Genomic DNA, 21,844 nt, shown 5'->3' with positions numbered 1-21,844 from the left:
AATGTATAAGAATCATATATTATGTGTGTATATATATATATATATGTACCATTACTATCATTAGTAATGCTCTCAAATTATATAGTAATGACGAAAACCCAATGAAATCAAAGTAATATTACTGACAGAATTATATCATAATATTATCAGCTGAAAAACTTGTAAGTAAAAGGGTCAGTTTGTAAAATCTTTTCAAGTTCTTCCCATTGTGAAGTTATAATGTTAGCACCAAAATAGTACAGTATTAGTGGATCATGTTAGTATTTTTTAAATTCTATTACTTGTCTATTCACAGGTAAGACATCAGAAAAGAAAAACTGACTATCTCCAAAGCACTAGGCAGGATATTTGACTTTTTCCTTATTTTCTCTAATCCTAAAATGGAGAGATGCTTAACCTACCTAAGGAATTCTTTTAAAAATAAAATAAAGGCATTTTTTAAAAAAATTCAAAGCATGGTCACTATTTTCTTTTTAAAATTTAGGTAAGGGTAATTCCCTGGTGGTCCAGTGGTTAGGACTCCATGCTCTCACTGTCAAGGGCCTGGGTTCAATCCCTGGTCAGGGAACAAAGATCCTGCCAGCAGAGCAGCTAGACCAAAATAAAAAAACAAAATATACAGGAATTCGATAAATAAATAAATAAAATTTACATAAATTTGTTACTGACTAAACATAATAAAAATATAAATGTCCAAGGTCATAGAAACAATTTATTTTAGGAATAAAATCTCCTGATAAACAAATTTAGTATTAAGTTCTAGATTTTCATCAATATATTATTTCAAATTCCATAAAATATCCAGATGAATTTTTTTAAATATGTATTTATTTATTTGCTTATTTGTTTACTTATTTATTTATTTATGGCTGCGTTGGGTATTCCTTGCTGCGCGGGGCTTTCTCCAGTTGCGGTGAGCGGGGGCTACTCTTCGTGGCGGTGCACGGGCTTCTCATTGCGCTGGCTTCTTTTTTTTTTTTTTTTTTTGCAGTACGCGGGCCTCTCACTGTCGTAGTCTCTCCCGTTGCGGAGCACAGGCTCCGGACGCGCAGGCTCAGCGGCCATGACTCATGGGCCTAGCCGCTCCGCAGCATGTGGGATCTTCCCAGACCGGGGCACGAACCCGTATACCCTGCGTCGGCAGGCGGATTCTCAACCATTGCGCCACAGGGAAGTCCCCCAGCTGAATTTTTATTTGCATCTTTTTTACTGAGGTATAGTTATGTATCAGTTATTTTTAAAATTAAAAATAATCTTCTATTTTTGTAAATTACCAAAGAAATATATGCTCAAGGTAAAAAAATTAGAAAATAATTTTTAAATATACATATTCATCCTCCAGAAATAACCACCTAAATATATAATATTACAAACCTTTTATACAGGGGCATTTACACACATCTAAACACATATACACATTTAAAACATGACAATGGGTTTCGCTGGTGGCACTGTGGTTAAGAATCCACCTGCCAACGCAGGGGACACGGGTTTGAGCCCTGGTCCAGTAAGATCCCACATGCTGCAGAGCAACTAAGCCCGTGCGCGACAACTGCTGAGCCTGCGCTCTTGAGCCCGTGAACCGCAACTGCTGAGCCTGTGTGCCACAACTACTGAAGTCCACATGCCTAGAGTCCATGCTCTGCCAACAACAGAAGCCACCATAAAGAGAAGCCTGCACACCACAATGAAGAGTAGCACCCGCTCGCCGCAACCAGAGAAAAGCCCGCGTGCAGCAACGAAGACACAACGCAGCCAAAAATAAAATAAATAAATTTATTTTAAAAAAGTACAAGATAATGGTGTAATTCTATTTTGTAGTAAATTTTTCCTACTTCACATTATATTGTGAACATCTTTCCACATGAGAAAAACATTACCTGGATGTACTATAATTTATTTAAACAATCCTCTTAGACATTTAGGTTGTCTCCATTATTTGCTACATGACACTGTAATAGTAAACAGTGCTTTGATGAATGTCCTTATAACTAAATATTTCATTATGGATTAAATTCCTAAAATAAAATTATTAGGACAATGCATAAGGCTTTTAACAGAAACTGCCTTCCAGAATGATTGTGCTGATTTATAATGTCATCCGTTAGAATATAAGTCCTATTTCTCTAACTTATCAGAAGTATTAGATAATTATTAGACAAGCAGAATATTCAATTATTAGATAATTTTTCCAACATTGGATGGGCAAAAAAACACTCTGTTATTTTGGTTTGTTTCTCATATGACATTCTTTTTCTTTTTTGGGGGGGGTGCAGGCAGTTTTATAACTTTCTTTGACAATCAGTGGTCAGTTCCCTTCCACATCACCTGTGTAGATTTCTGAGAGTGGTGACAGATTTTTGAAAGTGGTTACCTCCTTGGTACATAGGTAACCAACATATAGAGCTTGTTTGGTGAATCTTCATCATCATTATGTTTTCTGGACAACTGCACACAGATATGGTAGGGGATATTCCTCCTATCTTTGGCCCAGACAGCTTTGTTAAGCATAGTGTCAATGAGCACATCGGGAGTTCCCATCTCCTTGCTGGCCAATTTCTGGATCTCTTTGAGTACCTGAGGGGCACACACTTGAAGTCCACTCCAGGGATGTGCTTGTGAATGTTAGTGGTGTACTCCCTGGTCACGACCTGGTTGGTGAGCAGATCGACGCTTCGTCTCACCACCCTTCTTTGCAGGAACCATCCTGCCAGGCCCAGGTTGGAAAGGAAGAGCTTGAGGTATTGTCAAGACTTTCTTTTTCTCTGTAGGCTTTTAACATGATAATTTCATCTTTTTATTAGTCTTACCAAATGAAAATATAATTTTTTTGCCACAACTTTGGCCTACAATAGCATACTAGGCATAAAAGTGGCAATTTAAGTGATTTCTGTATTCTTAACCTAATTTAACTTTTTAGTTTTAATTTTTTTGGCATTTTATTATTATTACTATCATTATTATTATTATTATTTTGGCTGTACCACATGGCTTGCGGGATCTTAGTTCCCTCTCCAGGGATCGAACCTGTGCCCCCTGCAGTGGAAGCACTGAGTCCTAACCACTGGACTGCCAAGGAAGTCCCAGTGTTAAATTTTTAATATTTGTTTAATATTATTTAAATAGACCTGAGATACCTTACCCCACTTACTTAGCAAATGCTGCTGTAACTTGCATCCATTTTTTTTAGCCCAAACTTAAATCTATACTAATTTTCAGAGCTTCTGCCACTCTCCCAAAAATCTAAATCAGTTCGCCACTCCTTATACATGGATTAGAAAACAATGTTCTTTATGTTATTATCTAGGTATCTCTCATGGCGTCTCTACCTGAGTGATTATAACATTATCTCTGAGCTAAAAATCTACACAGCTAATATACTGTTAATACTTTAATGCAAACAAATGCAACCCTTCATTCTCTTTTCCCCGCTTAGTTCTCTCTTGAGAATGACCTCAATTACTTTAGACAATGAGCCGAAAGTCAGTTTGAATATGTTTAATTTTAAAAGCAAGGAATACTTTGTATCAAGATTAGCCTAATGGTACTCCGAACAGGTTAGACTCATAGAAGAAAGGCTGATTTATGATTCACTTATCTGTGATTTAGCTGTAAATGATATTTTAAACCTTCCTTTTTTTAGTTTGCACATAACAATAAAGACTGTCTACTATGTGCCAAGCACACCATACCAGGCACTTTACAAATACCACCTCTAATCCTCAAATACCAAGTACCACCAACAATCCTACAAGGTAGAAAATTGAGGCTCAAAGTAGTTAAGTGAGTTGACCAAATTCACAGTTTCTGTATCACAGAGTAGAATTTGAGACTAAATTTTCTGACTCATATCACAACATATATTGCCTTCCCTGTAATTTTCTTTTCTCAAACATTTAGTTAGTATTTTCTAAACTTAAATTTTTAGTTCAGAAATTCCATCAGTTCAGTGATTAGAAATGTCAGTCCCTCATTTCAGCCAATTTGATTTTGAGCTGTACATCTGAGCCATTTGTTTTCAAGCTATTCATTTTCAAACTTGTTTTTTATTTAACTTGTTTTTTATCTATTGGTATTTAAACCAGCCATGTCTGGCAGCCAAGGCAGTGACTCTTCTAAATGGCCTCTTTGAAGCTGAATCTAAACTAATACAGTACAAATGTGATGTTCCTAAGACAAGGTTTGGCAATAATATCACATTTAAGTCACAGCAAATACCTTATTATCCAGATATTTATAAAACTACATATTTCGCAGCTTGGTTTAATTTTTTGCAGCTTGTGCTAAATATTTTGCAAGGGAAAATTTTACAAAATAAAATGAGGAGAGATTATCTATAAACTAGTTCCATGTTTATTGAAAATGGTTCATATTAAGGAGTTTAACAAATATAGGAAAGAATCAAAAGGCTGACCATTTTAAGGCTTGATCATCCTGACACAATTTGAACATCAGATTTTGCTAGGATTTGCCCAGATCATCACTATTCATTTTTTTTTTTTTATGCTTCTGTACATTTTTACAACTCCCATATTTTTTTTCTACTCCCTATCTGGATCACTTTCGTCTTGCCTCTCCTATTTGTTCTCCCCACTCCATTTATTTCTTCTTTCCTTCTCACATGCTCCAAGCCTTCTCATTGTCTTCTTACTGGTTTCAAGTGGCTTAACATGAAATAACTGAATTAACAAAGTGATCAAAACAGTAAATTGGTAGAAAATGGAAATGGAAAATGGAAATTTCTGGACATCCAGAAATTTCTAAAGGTAAAGGAGGCATTAGTTTAAAAGCTGTAAGACCATGAGTCAGGCTGAGGAACTGGCATAACCTAATTGTACATCAGAGAATGGTAAAAATAATGCCAATGATTACTATAATGCTAAACTGATGATCTAGTTTTACAATTTTTCGGCCAGTTTACTTCACTATGTTTTTATATGGTATATTTCTTTTGAATTTGAGCAATCAAATCTTCCTAAAGAAAAACAAAACCTTTTAACCAGGATGTTTAAAACTTTCAAAGTTTGGGCTTCCCTGGTGGTGCAGTGGTTGAGAGTCCGCCTGCCGATGCAGGAGACGCGGGTTCGTGCCCCGGTCTGGGAGGATCCCACATGCCACGGAGCGGCTGGGCCCGTGAGCCATGGCCGCTGGGCCTGCACATCCGGAGCCTGTGCTCCGCAACGGGAGAGGCCACGACAGGGAGAGGCCCGTGTACCGCAAAAAAAAAAAAAAAAAAAAAACAGCTTACAAAGTTTTTTGTTGTTGCTGTTGTTCACTATTTCTAAAAACAACTCAGTGATTTAAATGTAATTTTAAAATTTAGAATTTAGCAAGAAGATTTTTAATAATTTTGTACTCCGATAAATCTTGAAAACTCTTTAAGATTTTAAATGTTTTCTTTTAAAAAAAAGATTTTAAATGTTTATTTATCCTTGGAATAAGTGGGATGTGAGAACTATTCTTCTGATAGTCATATTTTACCCTTCACTCTAAGTATAAAATTATGAAGCCCTCTACAGGCTGGATTTAGACTTTCAAAAGCTGTAAAAGTCTAAAAGCCCTAAATACAGAAAAGATTATGACATCTTATATTGTTCAAACGAGAAACAATAATGCACTGTAAAGTAAGTTTGAGCATATCCAACTAAGTTCTTTTTTTTAAACATTTATTTATTTATTTATTTGGCTGCGCTGGGTCTTAGTTGCAGCACGTGGGATCTTTTAGTTGCGGCATGAGGGTTCTTTAGTTGCAGCATGTGGGATCTAGTTCTCTGACCAGGAATCAAACCTGGGCCCCCTGCATTGGGAGTGCAGAGTCTTAGCCACTGGACCACCAGGAAAGTCCCTCCAACTAAGTTCTGATTCACTTCATGATGACTATGTCAATGCTTTTTTTTTTTTTTATGTCAATGCTTTTTAAAAATACCACACCATTAAGTTCCTTTTTCTCCACACTCTCTCCAGAATTTATTATTTATAGACTTTTTGATAATAGCCATTCTGACTGGTGTGAGGTGATACCTCATTGTGGTTTTGATTTGCGCTTCTCTAATAATTAGCGATGTTCAGCATCTTTTCATTTGCCTGTTGGCCATCTGGATGTCTTCTTTGGAGAAATGTCTATTTAGGTCTTCCGCCCATTTTTTGACTGGGCCGTTCATTTTCTGAGGAATAAGGAATTCAAGTGGCTGGCTCAAGAAATGTAACAAGCCGCTGGCATGGAAAGTTTAATAACATTCCCCCATACTTATGGAGGACCTCAGATCTTTCAGAATGTTTTCACAGAATTCTTTACTCTGACCCTTAGAACAACTAAGAAAGAAAGGGAGTTGAACAATCATAAGTTCTACTTTAACAAATGGATAAATGAATTATGGCAGGCTCAGATGACCTGCCCATAGTCAAAGGACATGTATGTAATGGAGGCCAGCCACGATCCCAGGCAGTAAGTGTTCTGTCCATCTGACCTCCCAGCCTTACGCCAAGCACTATACTAGAGCAGACCAGAAATGGCCACAAGCAGAACTCAGCTCGTTGCTTCTGGTTTCTGACAACTTCCTTCTTTTTCCTCTTCTCTATCCTGTCACTCTTAGTTTCATAGGACCTGGCAGATCAAGATTTATTTCAAACAAGTGAAACATACAGAAAGAAAGGAGAAGGCCTTCCTTAAATATACAAACCTTGATTCTCAGTCTCTAGTTTTTCCTTTTTGAATGACTGAGATTCAATATGTACTGGATTGTAGTTGTAGGATGAGGGAAAATGTTGAAGTTCAAAAAAGCTTTAAAATAAGCTCTGTTGAAATGATCATGAAAAACATACCATTTTTAATTTTGGCAAATATAAAATTTCCAAACTTATGTTCAAAGACCACCAAAAGTACAGAAGCAAAGATACCAGATATAAATAAAATTAACCAGAACATTTATTTCAACTGTTTAAAATCATAAAAGCAAAATATAAATTATAATTACTTAAACATGGTAATAAAAAGAGAAATATTGGTTAATGGAAGCACTAGTCTTATCTATAATAGCTAGAATTTTTTTAACCTCTTTTCTTTAAAAATTAAAATTTATACTTGAAGTTCCTTTGGTTTATTATTATTTTCTAGTGTATATTGAAACCTTGATGTTAACACGTCTTTCATTTCAGAAATATGAACACGCTAGTCAAGAAATAATCAAGTGCCACGAAAAGGAAATAATACAGTGTCTTTAGGATTTTACTCATATTCATAATCCTACTTCAACTTTCCTACAACCCTAAAAGAAAGAATTTGACCTGTCACTTATAAAATCAAATTTAAGAGACAAAAAAATTTTTAAGTGATGTAAGAAATCATAAATTTTAAGATTTGGAAACTTTACTAAAATTTTCCTTCTGCAAAATGAGAGATAATCATAGCACTTTCCTCACAGTATCTTTCTGTGAACTACATGTCAAGTACTCAAAGATTACATGGCAAGTGCTCAGGTCTGTGAAGGGTACAAAGCAAGTGAACAATACATGCTAGCTAATGTTACTCACCAGCACTGCCATGCCAGGGTAAAATACTAAAATATTTCTACAGCAGTTGACAAATAGCTGTTGCTCCAGCTTCCAAGATCTCCCACATCATGACTCTGGTAGTCTCTTCCCCAACCAGAGCTCCCACCACCACCACATACTGTGTCCTGATCCAGCCATGAAAAAGTTAGTTGGAGGCTTTCAGAGCCTGTCCTATTTGTTAGTACCTCTACGGTTGGTTTGCTAAATATTTTAGATAATATTCCTGGTTACTTTTAATACTTATTGATCTTGGGTCAGTCTGCCAGAAGTCAAAAAGAGTTAAATAAACATTGCGTAAGGCAAAACCCTGGATAAGGTAGGTCAGGTTGGACATTATAAATCTAGGTCCAAAAAAATCAACTGAAATCCTACAAACCTTGTGATAACCACATAGTTAAGATTTTGATATACCACCTTCCAATGGTCTTATTTCCATTAGCAGAAATAAAAACTGTTAACGTGTTGGTTTATAACCTTGCAGATGTTTCTTTAATGAATATTTACATATGTATTTACTTTTTAAAAACCAAAATATGATATAGCATATTAAACATTCTCTTTTGTAACTTCCTTTCTACATATGATGTAAACATCCTTCTCTGTCAATAAATACAATTCTACAAATGTACAAAAAAAATCTAGTACTGGAAGTATAGAATTCTGACATGGATTTTTTTTTTTTACCACTCTTCTATTGCTACATACTTAAATTACCTTTTGGTGTGAGAAGCAAAAAAACAATGAAAATCTAACATTTAAAAAAAAATCAATATAAAAAAAAGTTTTAGTGGAAAACATGAATAAATGTTTTTATCTTAGAATGGGGAAGGCATTTCTCAACACAATTCAAAAAATTTTGAAGCCACAGAGGAAAAGACTAACCCATTTGGCTATGTAATATTTCTATATGGGGGGGAACTTTTGGATGATTTTTCCAAAAAAATCACAAATAAGGTTAAAAGACAAATCTAGAACTGGGAAATAAAATAATAGCAATATTTGACAGAAAAAAAAATGTCTTAATTCCCAAACTCATAAAAATGAATATTCAAAGAATAGAAACAATTCAAGGCTGAAAGTAAGAAATACAAATGGTCAATAAACATTTGAAAAGCTGACCAAGCTTACTCATAATTAATTGCCAAATACTAAAAATTTAATAAGGCCCAGTGTTGATATGGTATGTAGGGGAAAGGGCTACTGAAAGCATTAAGGAGATCAGTTGTTTGCAAAGGTCTATCAAAAATTAAATACAGGGCTTCCCTGGTGGCGCAGTGGTTGAGAGTCCGCCTGCTGATGCAGGGGACACGGGTTCGTGCCCCGGTCCGGGGAGATCCCACATGCTGCGGAGCGGCTGGACCTGTGAGCCATGGCCGCTGAGCTTGCACGTCCGGAGCCTGTGCTCCGCAACGGGAGAGGCCACAACAGTGAGAGGCCTGCGTACCGCAAAAAAAAAAAAATTAAATACACATATCCTCTGATAAAGTAATTTCCCTTCTGAAAATTATTCTACAGATATATTCACACAAGTACAATGTGTTATTTGCAAAACAAAAATTTTAACTATCCCAAACGTCAATCAATAGGGGACTGAGTAAATAAATAATGGGCCATTTTTACCGTAGAATATAACACATTTCTTCACAAAATTAAGAAAGATCTATGTACTGATACAGAAGAGAGTCCTAAGATAACTATAAAAGTTCTAATCCTATAGAATAGTATTGGAAAAAAGCACACATAAGAAACTGCTAATAGTGATTGCTTCTAGGGAGCAGAACTATTTTCATTGTATAGGAATATGTATTACTGTAGTCATTATAATTTTTTTAATTTTTTGAAAGAAAAAAATAAACATTTCCAGAAGGAGAACTGTCAAAGGGAATGTATGATTTTCACATAGCTGTAAGTTTAGACTACTCCTTATATCTCCTACTGTAAAACACTCTGAGTTGGGATATTAATGATTTCTTGCATAATTGAGCATAGGAAGATAACAAATGTGTGCTACTTAATCAATGTCACACATATTACCTAAAGCAAATTAAGTATTTTAATAGAAAATTAATTTGCAGAAATAAAATATACCCACTCCTGTATAGCACAGGGAACTATATTCAATATCCTGTGATAAACCATAATGGAAAAGAATATTAAAAAAAAGAATGTCTCTATGTGTATAACTGAGGCACTTTGCTGTACAACAGAGATGACACAACATTGTGAATCAACTCTACTTCAGTTAAAAACAAAAAATTACCCACTCCTCTTACCTGCCATGGACCCAGCCATTAATCTGTGTACATGACCAGAAACTCCCAGTTTTGTAGTTATTAACTAGAAACCAAAAACATCAAATTATGCACTTTTACAGAAGCAATCTTGCCAAATGTACTATATTACACATTGATGACCACAAATACTCAAAGTGTGAATGGGAGTAGTAGGAATAAAATGCTACTATAGACAGTGAAATCTTGATACTGCTTACTTTTCATTTTAAGATACCCTATGATAATTTTTTAAAAATTATTCTTAGAATACCCTATGAAATTTAATTCATTAAACTCCTTTCTGTGTTAAGATGTTTGAGAGAATAAACTTTCAGTCAGCCAGAAAAGAGAAACTTAGTATGATGGGAAAAGCTGTTAACTTACAGCATTACTCAAAAACAGACTTTCACAATATGGTCTCACTAGTTTATTTAATAAGAAAATCCAGTGTTCCTCTCCTACAACTGAGAAACAAAAAGCATATCAAAAAGCTATTAATATTTTATGGATTTATTATTAGCTACTTGAAGGATACTTTGGCTCTTCTTCGTAAGTATAAACATAAACAATTTACTAAAAAATGACTAACAATCCTGGAACAGATAACTCCAAAACCAAGTTATATTTAAAAACTTAAACTATCACAAGCCTTAGTCTTTCAAGAAGGCATTACTTTATCCATTCATCCAAAGTAACTTTAAAGGTCAAAGCAAATGCCTTGTCAATTAAGTATGATATTCAAAGACACAAAAGAGGAAAACAAGATAAAGTTTCAAGTACCGTTTTATAATGCTCAAATGCCATAAACTGGATTGCACCATAAGGAAAAATTCGAATCATCATTGCACCATTCCCTTTATACAATCCAAGGTATCCCTCCTTTTGGGGAACAGCACGCAATGTAGAAAATACTCCTATTTTTAGAAAGATTTTTAGAAGAAAAATACTATTAAAACCGAGAAAACTACGTAAATTCAAATTTTCATGACAATCACAGATAAAGATTACTATGCCATCATTCATGATATAATTTTGCTTGAGGAATTACATGAATAGTAATTTCTGTATAACAGTTAAAGCTACGTAAAATACATCATATGTCCAAATTATGTAAATATTCCTCATGTAAAAATATAAAACATACTATAGCAAGAACAGTTACAAATTATAGTAAATTATATTTATAATTATTGTAAATTAATTAATCTCTAGCAACCTAAAAGAATATTAATAGAAATATATTCAACATCCAGATAATACACTGTGGATGACTATTTGGAAGGACGAAGGAAGGTTTCCCAGACTGACCCAGACACCTGTGTGGTTTGTTTACGAAAGAAACTGCTAAATAGAAGAAACAAATAAAAAACCTACCAATTAAAAAACTATTTAAATTGGGGGGCAAATTTTCATTAGTAGTACACTTTAATTAGGAATAGAGATAAACAAAGGCCTGAGTTCTGATCCGATATACTGATATGTTTATTATTCTAATAATGTCAATCACTAATCCTATTTGCAGTACAGACTTCTACATTCCATTATTAAACTATTTAAATTCCAATATTAAACTATTTAAATTCAGGTTCCTTTCCAAATTTTTCAAACAAAAATCAGATCAAATATGAAGGTAAATCACTGGGCTCATTTCGAATTTTAGAATTCAAGTAACCTTTTGATCCCTTCGCAGAAATCAAAACTGTAGGTACTTACTAACATCCAAGAAAAGATATACTCTAAAAGCATTTTTAATAAGCAGATATCTAAGTGGACTAATAATGTATTAAAAAGAATTTTATTTGGGTTGTTCCCTGCTGGCCTAGTAGTTAGGATTCCAGGCTTTCACTGCTGTGGTCCGGGGTCAATCCCTGGTCGGGGAACTGAGATGTCGCAAGCCACGTAGCGCGGCCAGGGGGAAAAAAAAATAGAATTCTGATATATATATATATATATATATATATATATATATATACACACACACACACACACACACACGTACAGCTATATGTATAATATAAAGTTCTTCCAAAATACATGAATAATACAACTAAATATATTCACCCCTCCCTAAAAAAAATTCTATCAAAGACATCCTCTTGCTGGAAGAGAAGAGTAATGATAAGCTCAGTTTAATTTTATTTAAATGTGTTTGTAATAATTTAAGGGTAATCAAACTTAGAACAGTGGCCACCTAGCAGGAACAGGAAGGCTAACGATGAGAGAGAGTACAGAGGAGGTTTCAACTGTACTGATGATGTTTATTTCTGAAGTTCTGTGCAGCTCCCCATATGTTTATTATATTATTCTCTAAAACTCTTTGATTGTTACAAATATTTAAAGAGAAATCATTAGTAGAAGTGAAATAAAGTTATTTCAAAAAAAGGAAATCCAGGGACTTCCGTGGTGGTCCAGTGGTTAAGCCTGCGCTTCCAGTGCAGGGGAGCACAGGTTCAATCCCTGGGCGGGGGGGCGGGAACTAGGATCCCACATGCTGTGGGGCCAATAAATAAAATTTTTTTTTAAAAAAAAGGAAATCCAGGAAACAAGGAGCAGGGGAGGGTGGCTGGGGAGGATACAAGAAAAGCACAATGAACAGAAAACATAAATCTATGATTGAAAAGAAAATCTAAAAGATATAAATCCGGGACTTCCTTGGTGGTCCAGTGGTAAAGAATCTGCCTTCCAGTGAGGGGACACGGGTTTGATACCTGGTTGGGGAACTAAGATCCCATATGCTGTGGGGCAACTATGCCCGTGTGCTACAACAAAAGAACCCACAACGAAGATCCTGCATGTCGCAACTAAGACCTGACACAGCGAAAAGTAAATAAATAAAACTTAAAAATATTTTTTAAAAAAAGATATAAATCCTTCTATTAAAAGCCAAACTCTCAAATTCTGTTAAAAGGCAATGCCTAACCAAATGCTTTTCACAAAAATCTCACCTAAAACAATAACACAGAAAGACAGAGTAAGACTGAATGTTGAATGTTTTCAAATGGCATTTAAATATCCATTGAGATAATCACGTTATTTTTCTCCTTCAACCTATAGTCTACTATTTTTACTTTGGGAAATTGAGATTTTCTTTATGGCATAACACTGAACCAAGTTTTGCATGTGTTACAAGCATATTTGGAAAGAATATGTATTCTCTGCAGGGTGCAAAGTCCTCTTGTCTATGTTATATCAAGCTTGTGTGTTATTTAGATCCTTTTCTGTATCTTTATTTTGTCAAGATAGGATTACAAGGAATTAACAGTTGGTAAAATATAAGCATATGCTTGTGTATATATACATAAGCTCTGAAGGAAAAGGGAAGAAAACTGTAAATGCTTGATTCTAACGAGGGGACAAGGAGAAAGACGTTTGCTTTTGCACTTTTTGAATTATGAACTTGTGAAAATATTATACATTCAAAAAATAAATAAAATGTAAAAATAACAAAATTTAAAGGATTTTTAAAGAATCCTATTATGATTCAGCTACCTATTTTTATATCACATTGACTGTAAAAAGTTAAATGGAGGTCAAAGGTTTTTAATATACCACAGGAAAAAATTCTTTACATTCGGTGCAAATTGCGGAAGAAGAAATTCTGATTATACCCCTTCCTTTTCATTTGGCCACAATAATTTTGATTCAAAATAAAAAGTAGTTTTTGATGCCTTGGAAATAACGCCATACACTTTTTAAAAGAAGCTAAAGTACAAATTTTATTCAATAGCATACCTTTATCATCTTTAATTTGTGAAAAATCATGTTTTTAAATTTAAGCAAAACTGAAAAACTATCTTATGCATGTAAAAAGGGAGGCACCTAGAATAAAATGCCCAACAATATTTTTAAAATAAATTAATAAGCCATTAATACTTTTCTTTTGGCTTGTATATTTTAAAGATACATGAAACTCCATCCACTACACCAATAGTTCATTGCTGCACTACAGGAATTCTGTTTCAAATTCTGCATGCCTTGTAGGGTACACTGTAACCCGTGGCATGCAGCCCTGTAGAGCGTGAAATCTAATGTGAATATGTAAACTAACGATTACAAATCAGGAAACAAAACAACATACATCAGCATGGGGAGAAGTTTAAAAGAATAAAACAATACTGCTCAGACATTCATATGCTGGGTCACTGTCAAACACCGTGAGATATTGGGTAATATAATTCATCTCCTTTTCACCCTCAATTTAGACTACAAAAGAAAATCATTTCCTTCCTTTCCAGTTTTATATAATCTCTCAATAAGTTCAAAGGTCTTATTCTTTCTATACATGAGCAGTACACTGAGAAGATATAGAATTCATTTCTAGATACAAAGATATTAGCAAAATTTTTCTTTCAATTTAAAGAACAGACTTTGTATTAAAAATATTGACAGGAAAATGAGACACGATAAATATAAAATCACATTTTAAAAACCCAATTGTTAAAATAATTGATTCTTATTCACTCTGTTAAATATCTTTCTTAAAAATGATGCATAGATCATGCAGAGCACACATCATTCCCATTACTGAAGCATGAAACTGTAAAGCAATGGAGTAGTATGAGTTAGTTGCCTTGACCTAACTTCTTTCTTGGTCTCTATTCACATTAAATTTATTCTTTTAAATCTTCTTCCCTCTAATTGAAAATTTAATATATGTTTAACATGTATTATAAATTAGCTTAGAGGAAAAAAATTACCTATAATCTCACCACTGAAAATTAACCACTTAATGTTCATATTTCTCCTTCTAGCCTTTCGTCTAAACACATTTACTTAGATAAAATGCAATATGATTAAACCATTTGCAACATTTTTTCATTTAACTAATATATTATGAACATTCTTCCTAGTCAATTAATATTCTTTTACAATTTTTTATGATTGCAAAATAGTCTATAATATGGACTTATCTATTTAAGTAATACTTTTATTTAACTTAGCCAATTCCCTATTAAACATTTTGGTTGGCTCTTTCTTTTTTTTAACCAACATAAATAATGCTTTCATTCTTGTATATACATATTTGAGCACATTTCTGATTACTTGCTTGAAACAACCTCCTAGAACTAGAATTGCAAGGCCAAAGAATATGTATCTTTTCAAGACTTTTGATGCATATCACCAAAATGCCCTCCAAAAAGGCTATAAAAAATCCTTACTCCCACCAATGATATATCAGAGTGTCCATGTTAATTATAATAGCTGGTTTTTATGTTTACAAGGAACAACTAAGGGCTCGATATTTTTTTAACAATGCAAGTTTATACTAATTGCATTGGATTCTGCTTGCCCTAAGATATCTATAACACATGCTTAAGTGTTTAAAGGAATAAACCTTATCTCTATCACTAGTTGGATTTTTTTTTTAAATCAAGCTGAGCTATTATGTGTGTCCATTAAGGATGTGATTTGTTAATCTCAATAAATAAATATGTAGTACTTACTTCAATGATTCAAAGATTTTAGAGTACATTAGTACCCTAAAATGATAAACATATATAACCATTATTGCAAATGAAATGATTAAAATAGCTAAGAGATATATCCCTTGTAAAATCTGCCCCCAAACTTGAACTCCCTTTTGTGTCCTCTTTCCACTATAATTCACAACTAGAAACGAAGACAGCAGATAGATAACATTTTCATTTTTCTCTTTAGCATCAATTAACTCACCCAAGTGTTTGTAATGGTGATTGTGAGCTTGTAATAAAACCTTCACTCGATCCAAAGGAGCAACTGTTGTTTTGGCACAGCATCCAGCAATACCTAAAAAATTTGAAAAGATCAGGAAGAAATTCCATATCATTTCTTTCCAGATGGAAATCATTATTTAGAGGCTAGCATACCCTCTAATCTCTAATTTGATCTCCATGGGTAGAACTGCCCAGTAGCAGGGATATGTAGATGATGGGCCCCCATTCTCTACAATTTAATTATTGAGCATGTCAGACTTAATAAGTTTGAAGAGTGTAAATCTGCCCCCTAATTCCTGATGAACATTGGAATCTTGCTAAATGTGGTTATGGAGACAGACACTTGGAGGGACTTACCCACCTATAAGCCTCTGTTTGAAATAACATCTTCTTCTTCTGGATGACTTCTCATTGAAATAATCAAATTTCACCCATAAAATTCAGTCATTCATTTATCCACTCAGCAATTATGTATTTGGTCCCTACCACATGCCACTGTGCAGACATGTGGATGACGGTAAAGTGCATACATGGGCTTTAGCATAAATCAGAATCCAGGTGAGCCCTAATAGCTTGGCATGCTTCTAAGGTGACAGTATATAAAGATTTTTTGCTACAGACTGTTTGTGTCCCCCCAAAATTCATACGTTGAAAACTAATTCCTAGTGATGGTATTTAGAGGTGGAGGTGGTATTAGAGGAGGTGATTAGGACCCTCATGAACGGAATTAATGCCCTTATAAAAGAGGCCCCAGAGGGACTTCCCTGGAGGTCCAGTGGTTAAGGCTCTGTGCTTCCACTGCAGGGGGGCACAGGTTCAATCCCTGGTCGGGGAACTAGGATTCCGCAGGCTGTACGGCCAAGAAAAAAAAGAGGCCCCAGAGAGATCCCTGGCCCCTTCCACCATGCAGAAACACCAGCTATGAGGAAGCAGGTCCTCCCCAGATATTTGCTGGCACCATGACCTTGGACTTCCCAGTTTCCAGAACTATGAGAAAGAAGTTTGTTGTTTATAAGTCACCCAGATTACAGTATTTTTGTTATAGTAGCCTGAACCATCTAAGACACTTCTGTAAGGTACCTTACATGTAGTAAGCACTCAACCAAATGAGTTGTTACTATCATAACAAGGTGGACAAAAATGTCCTTGGTGTCTTTTTTTTTTTTTTTTTTTGCGGTACACGGGCCTCTCACTGTTGCGGCCTCTCCCGTTGCGGAGCACAGGCTCCGGACGCGCAGGCTCAGCGGCCATGGCTCACGGGCCCAGCCGCTCCGCGGCATGTGGGATCCTCCCGGACTGGGTCACGAACCCGTGTCCTCTGCATCGGCAGGCAGACTCTCAACCACTGCGCCACCAGGGAAGCCCCCTTGGTGTCTTTTTTATGGTTATGTTAAGCTCTTCATCACTGCATATTTGTTAAGGAAGGTACAAGAGGACTGGGATACTGTGAGTCTCTTTACTACTGCATCCCCAGAGACCAGTTCAGGGCCTGGCACCTAACAGGTACTCAATACCTGTTTACTGAATGAATGAAGAGTCTTACTTTACAAACTTTTAAAAATATAAGACAAAATCACTCAAAATCCACACACATTTACTTAATAGCTCAGCATGTAACTGATGCTAAAATGCATATTCTGAAATACCCAAAAATAAAATGCCTATTTGTACTCAAATATTAAATCCACATATAAGTTTCTATATTAAGCTTCTCTTATCTGAACTAATGGAAATAACAGTTATGGCTACTCAAAATTGAGAATAAGCTAAAAATAATTTTCATTCGGTATATTTGGTTTCAGAATAGTTTTTTATATAATTATCTTCCCATTCATTATGAAATAACCACATAAAAATTATTTAGAAACTGTTGAATAAGTAGTTTCTTTTAACAATATCTTTACTTGCTTATCACACCACTTTATAGCTCAATTAATCATCACAAAAGTCCACTGAGTAAGGTCAAGTAGCCTTTATCTTCATTTTGAACAGCTGAACTTAAGATATTTGCCAAAGACGACTTCCCTGGTGGCACAGTGGTTAAGAATCCGTCTGCCAATGCACGAGACACGGGTTCAAGCCCTGGTCCGGGAATATCCTGCATGCTGCGGAGCAGCTAAGACCCTGCGCCACAACTACTGAGCCTGCGCTCTGGAGCCCACAAGCCACAACTACTGAACCTGCATGCCGCAACTACTGAAGCCCGTACGCCTAGAGCCAGTGCTCCTCAACAAGAGAAGCCATGGCAATGAGAAGACTGCGCACCACAACGAAGAGTAGCCCCCCGCTCACGGCAACTAGAGAAAGCCTGCGTGCGGCAATGAAGACCCAGTACAGCCAAAAATAAATTAATTTATTTATTTAAAAAAAAAAGATTTGCCAAAGACCACTGCTAATCACCAATAAAAAACATGTATGGGTCTTCCCTGGTGGCGCAGTGGTTGAAAGTCCGCCTGCCGATGCAGGGGGCACGGGTTCGTGCCCCGGTCCGGGAAGATCCCACATGCTGTGGAGCGGCTGGGCCCGTGAGCCATGGCCGCTGAGCCTGCGCGTCCGGAGCCTGTGCTCCGCAACGGTAGAGGCCGTCGCAGTGAGAGGCCCACGTACCGGGGGAAAAGAAAAAAAAAAAAAAAAAGAATCAGGTTAAAAACACATATGGTGGGGCTTCCCTGGTGGCGCAGTGGTCTGCCTGCTAATGCAGGGGACACGGGTTCGAGCCCTGGTCTGGGAGGATCCCACATGCCGCGGAGCGACTAAGCCCGTGCGCCACAACTACTGAGCCTGCGCGTCTGGAGCCTCTGCTCCGCAACAAGAGAGGCCGTGATAGTGAGAGGCCCGTGCACTGCGATGAAGAGTGGCCCCCGCTTGCCACAACTAGAGAAAGCCCTCGCACAGAAACGAAGACCCAACACAGCAAAAATAAATTAATTAATTAATAAAAAAAAACACGTATGGTTTCCTTTGTACCCGGTACTAGGCTAAGAGATTCAACTGCAGGCACTATGCCAAGGCTTTTACAGGTCCTTTCTCATTTAATCATTACAATTACATTCTGAGGTAGGTACTCTATTTTCCCATTTAAAGGATGGGGAAACTGAGGCAAAGGGAGGTTAAGTAACTTGCCCAATGGTATTTTCTCATATCACTTGGACCAGGAGCGCCTATAATGGTTATAAAAATCTGTGAGCAACTTTTTTTTTTCCTTCCCATTTCAATGACAACTTCATCCTTTCAGCTGCTCAAACCAAAATAAGTCCCCCTTGACTTCTCTTCTTTACCCATCTCTAATCTGTCAGAAAATCATTTATTCTATCTATATCCAGATTATCACAATTTTTCACCACCTCCCCTGCTACTAACCTGATCCAAGCCACCATCATCTATCATCTGAATTACTGCAATAACCACCAAACGGGTCTCCCTGCTTCCATATTTACATCCCTGCAGTTATTCTCCACAGAGCAGCCCAAGTAATCCTTTGGAAACATGTCATATCATGTCACTTCTCTACTAAAGACCTGCAATGGCTCCCTACTTCACTCCAAGTAAAAGTTAGAATCTTTACAGTGGTTTACAAGACCCTTCATTTCCTGTCCCCTTTAACTTTCTAACCTCCTTCCCCCATCAGCACCACCTGGCTCCAGCCATGTAGGTCTCACTGCTGTTCTTTGAACCGATAAGCTCCTCCCTGACTTTGAAGACTTTGCTTTAGCTTTTCTTCCCACCTGGAAGGCTCCTTCTTAGACATCAACTTGCTAAACTCCCTCACGTTTTCAAGTTTGCTCAAGTGTCATCCTCCCAATGAGACATCACGAATTATCCTATTTAATACTGTACCCACGTAGCCTCTACATTTCCTTGCCCCATTCTCCTTTTTACTTCTTCCCATTCCATTCGTCATGTTCTAATATACTATATAACTTATTTTTTCATTTTGCTTATCGCCTTTCTCACAACAAGTCCCCAACCAATGTAAACTCTAGGATCTTTGTTTTATTCCCTTATATACACTGAGCATGTAGCAGACACTGAAATATTCCTTGTATAAATAAATGAATGACCTTTTTATCAGCAGAACAAAATAATTCTTAATACTATTGCAGCATACAGATATCTTTCTACAAGTCCTCATAATGTGGAATTTTAAAAATTCCCAGTCTTTACAAATAATTAAATGATGACAACCCAGACAGTCAAGTAAGAGAGGGTAGAGACTGAAACACCTCTTTATGGGAAAGCAGAAGAAATTTCTGAGAGACAATATGAAACTTCTGGCCCGACAGTCACACCAATAGTAGGGCTGGGGCTTCCCTGGTGGCGCAGTGGTTGAGAGTCCGCCTGCCGATGCAGGGGACACGGGTTCGTGCCCCGGTCCGGGAAGATCCCACATGCCGCGGAGCGGCTGGGCCCGTGAGCCATGGCCGCTGAGCCTACGCGTCCGGAGCCTGTGCTCTGCAACAGGAGAGGCCACAACAGTGAGAGGCCCGCAAAAAAAAAAAAAAAAAATAGTAGGTTTGTACCAGCTACCTGTCAAGTACCTGTGGCACAGTGTTCTAGAATCACCGGAACCAGCTTTGCTTGTAGACAGTTTTGCACAATTTCCCAGTCATCCTTAAAAAGCTGACCTCCCATGTTTATTTTCTTTTAAGCAAACATCAAAATCCAATTCTACTGTCCGTCGTGCAGTCTTTATAAAAGAAAGGAGTGCCCAGCATGTTGCACTGAAACCCTGACGTCCTTTAAGGGACTCCCCTCTTTTTCCTACTATCCAACCCTGAAGAACTGGTGCCTGGTTCAGCCCTTCCACGGCTCCAGCCGCTCCTCGACAGCTCGAGACCCTTCCTCCCCAGGATCCTGCTGTCATTAGTCAAGGGATTCTTAGAGGTTACAGCGGGTCCAGGCAAACACCTGCCAGGGCATTGGAGCAGCCAGAGTCCAAGAATGTTATCGCGGCCGCATACACCCGACCTGCCCCGGATCCCGCCCCGGCCACCCAGTGCGCGGCCAGGTCCTCCCGGCGGAAACCCACCTCCGGCCAGGAAGGAGCGCAGCCAGTAGAAATCTCTGCGGGCGGCTGGCCCTCCGGCTCCTGCCGCCTGCGGCATCGCGGGAGGTGGCTCGGCTGCTGCCAGGGCCGCCGCCGCCGCCATCAGGACCAGGGCCGCGTCGGGAGCTTTGGTCGCTAATTTATAACCCAAGCGCCCTAGCCATGGCCAGAGCAGGCAGTGACAGGGCACCGACCGCCGCACGGCGGGACGGAACACCACGGGCGGCGCGGCGCTGGCTGATGGCGTAGGCCAGGGGCGGGGCCTGGGTCAAGGCCCGAAGCGGGAGTCGCCGGGGCTGGACACCTCCCACTCTCACCAGCCTCGCACCACATCTCTACTTCTGGCCTCGCTGTGCAGGCGTCTTCTGTTACACGCGGAAGAAGGGAAGAATGGCCAGCGAGAAGGTCCTTCCAAAACCCACCACCTCAGAAAGCACTCCCCCGCCCATCAACCCATATTGATCATTGTTCGACATGTAACCGTCCATCGGGCTGCCTTCTGACCTTCCCAAAATGAACCCTTTCCAGAACCAACCTTTGGTTCCTCACTATTTCCAGGAACTTCTGAAATTGCACTCTCTCCCACCTGATCAGCTATACCTTCTCAGATCTTCTCGCTGAACCTCACATTCTGCCTCCCTAACCCCCCCACCAACTAAGCTTCTATTCCACCCCCAACCCCTCTGCCAAAGAAATAATTGCTAAAGCAAGTTCTTCTTTCTTTGGGGTGCTACGAATTACACAAATACTTCTGCCTTGCCAGGACTTTCTGAATCTGTGCTTTGTGCTTAGCTCTGAAATTCCAGCGCTCTACTCCCCACCAACTCCTAAACTCTCAGGAACCTCCCAGTTTCTTCTCCCTGACCCCGCTGTATTACAAGACTATTTTTTTCAAACCACCCCTTACCCAGCACTATTCTCTTACTGTGCGTCCCTCATCACCTCCAACTTGAGCAAAATTCATACCTATTCTTTGTGACCAAAGTTGTTCTGAACTTTTATCCTCTTTTTCAGAAATTACCTATTATAATTTTCATTAATACTTACTCCAATCTTCCCTATTATTGACACTGGTCCCCACTTTCTCTTTCTATGGATATGCCTCTGCAAGGTGTTTCTAGCCAACATTTATCATTAATGGTGAGTCCAGATTTCAAATTTATTTTTTCCCATGCTCCCAATATTCAATTTCTACCAGAAAATACAGACCCATATAATAATATCATTATTTATAATTTGCATGTCTAATGTGAAGAATTGAAAGCTCCCAAAAGTGGGGA

At 37.6% G+C, this 21,844-nt stretch overlaps 1 protein-coding gene and 1 pseudogene across 5 annotated transcripts in view; both read right to left on the bottom strand.

The window, feature by feature from the left end:
• The window catches only part of SLC25A16 (solute carrier family 25 member 16), a 33,638-nt gene extending 12,845 nt beyond the window's left edge, over window positions 1–20,793 (bottom strand). For all 5 annotated transcript variants that reach the window (XM_067710799.1, XM_067710801.1, XM_067710802.1 and 2 more), the window contains exons 1-4: window positions 20,547–20,793; window positions 15,498–15,590; window positions 10,605–10,738; window positions 9,825–9,888 (exon numbers count right to left, since the gene is read on the bottom strand). In XM_067710799.1, coding sequence (XP_067566900.1) covers window positions 9,825–9,888; window positions 10,605–10,738; window positions 15,498–15,590; window positions 20,547–20,667 — 412 coding nt within the window. In that variant the 5' untranslated portion in view covers window positions 20,668–20,793. The remainder of the gene's footprint in view (window positions 1–9,824; window positions 9,889–10,604; window positions 10,739–15,497; window positions 15,591–20,546) is intronic.
• Window positions 14–6,673, bottom strand: LOC137209291 (large ribosomal subunit protein eL31 pseudogene; annotated as a pseudogene).
• Window positions 20,794–21,844: the final 1,051 nt, after the last annotated feature.

This window comes from Pseudorca crassidens, chromosome 16 (genome assembly GCF_039906515.1).
Source record: "Pseudorca crassidens isolate mPseCra1 chromosome 16, mPseCra1.hap1, whole genome shotgun sequence".
NCBI classification, from domain to species: Eukaryota; Metazoa; Chordata; class Mammalia; order Artiodactyla; family Delphinidae; genus Pseudorca; species Pseudorca crassidens.
The sequence above is the reverse complement of the archived record's forward strand: the minus strand, read 5'-3'. Positions and strand labels throughout refer to the sequence as shown.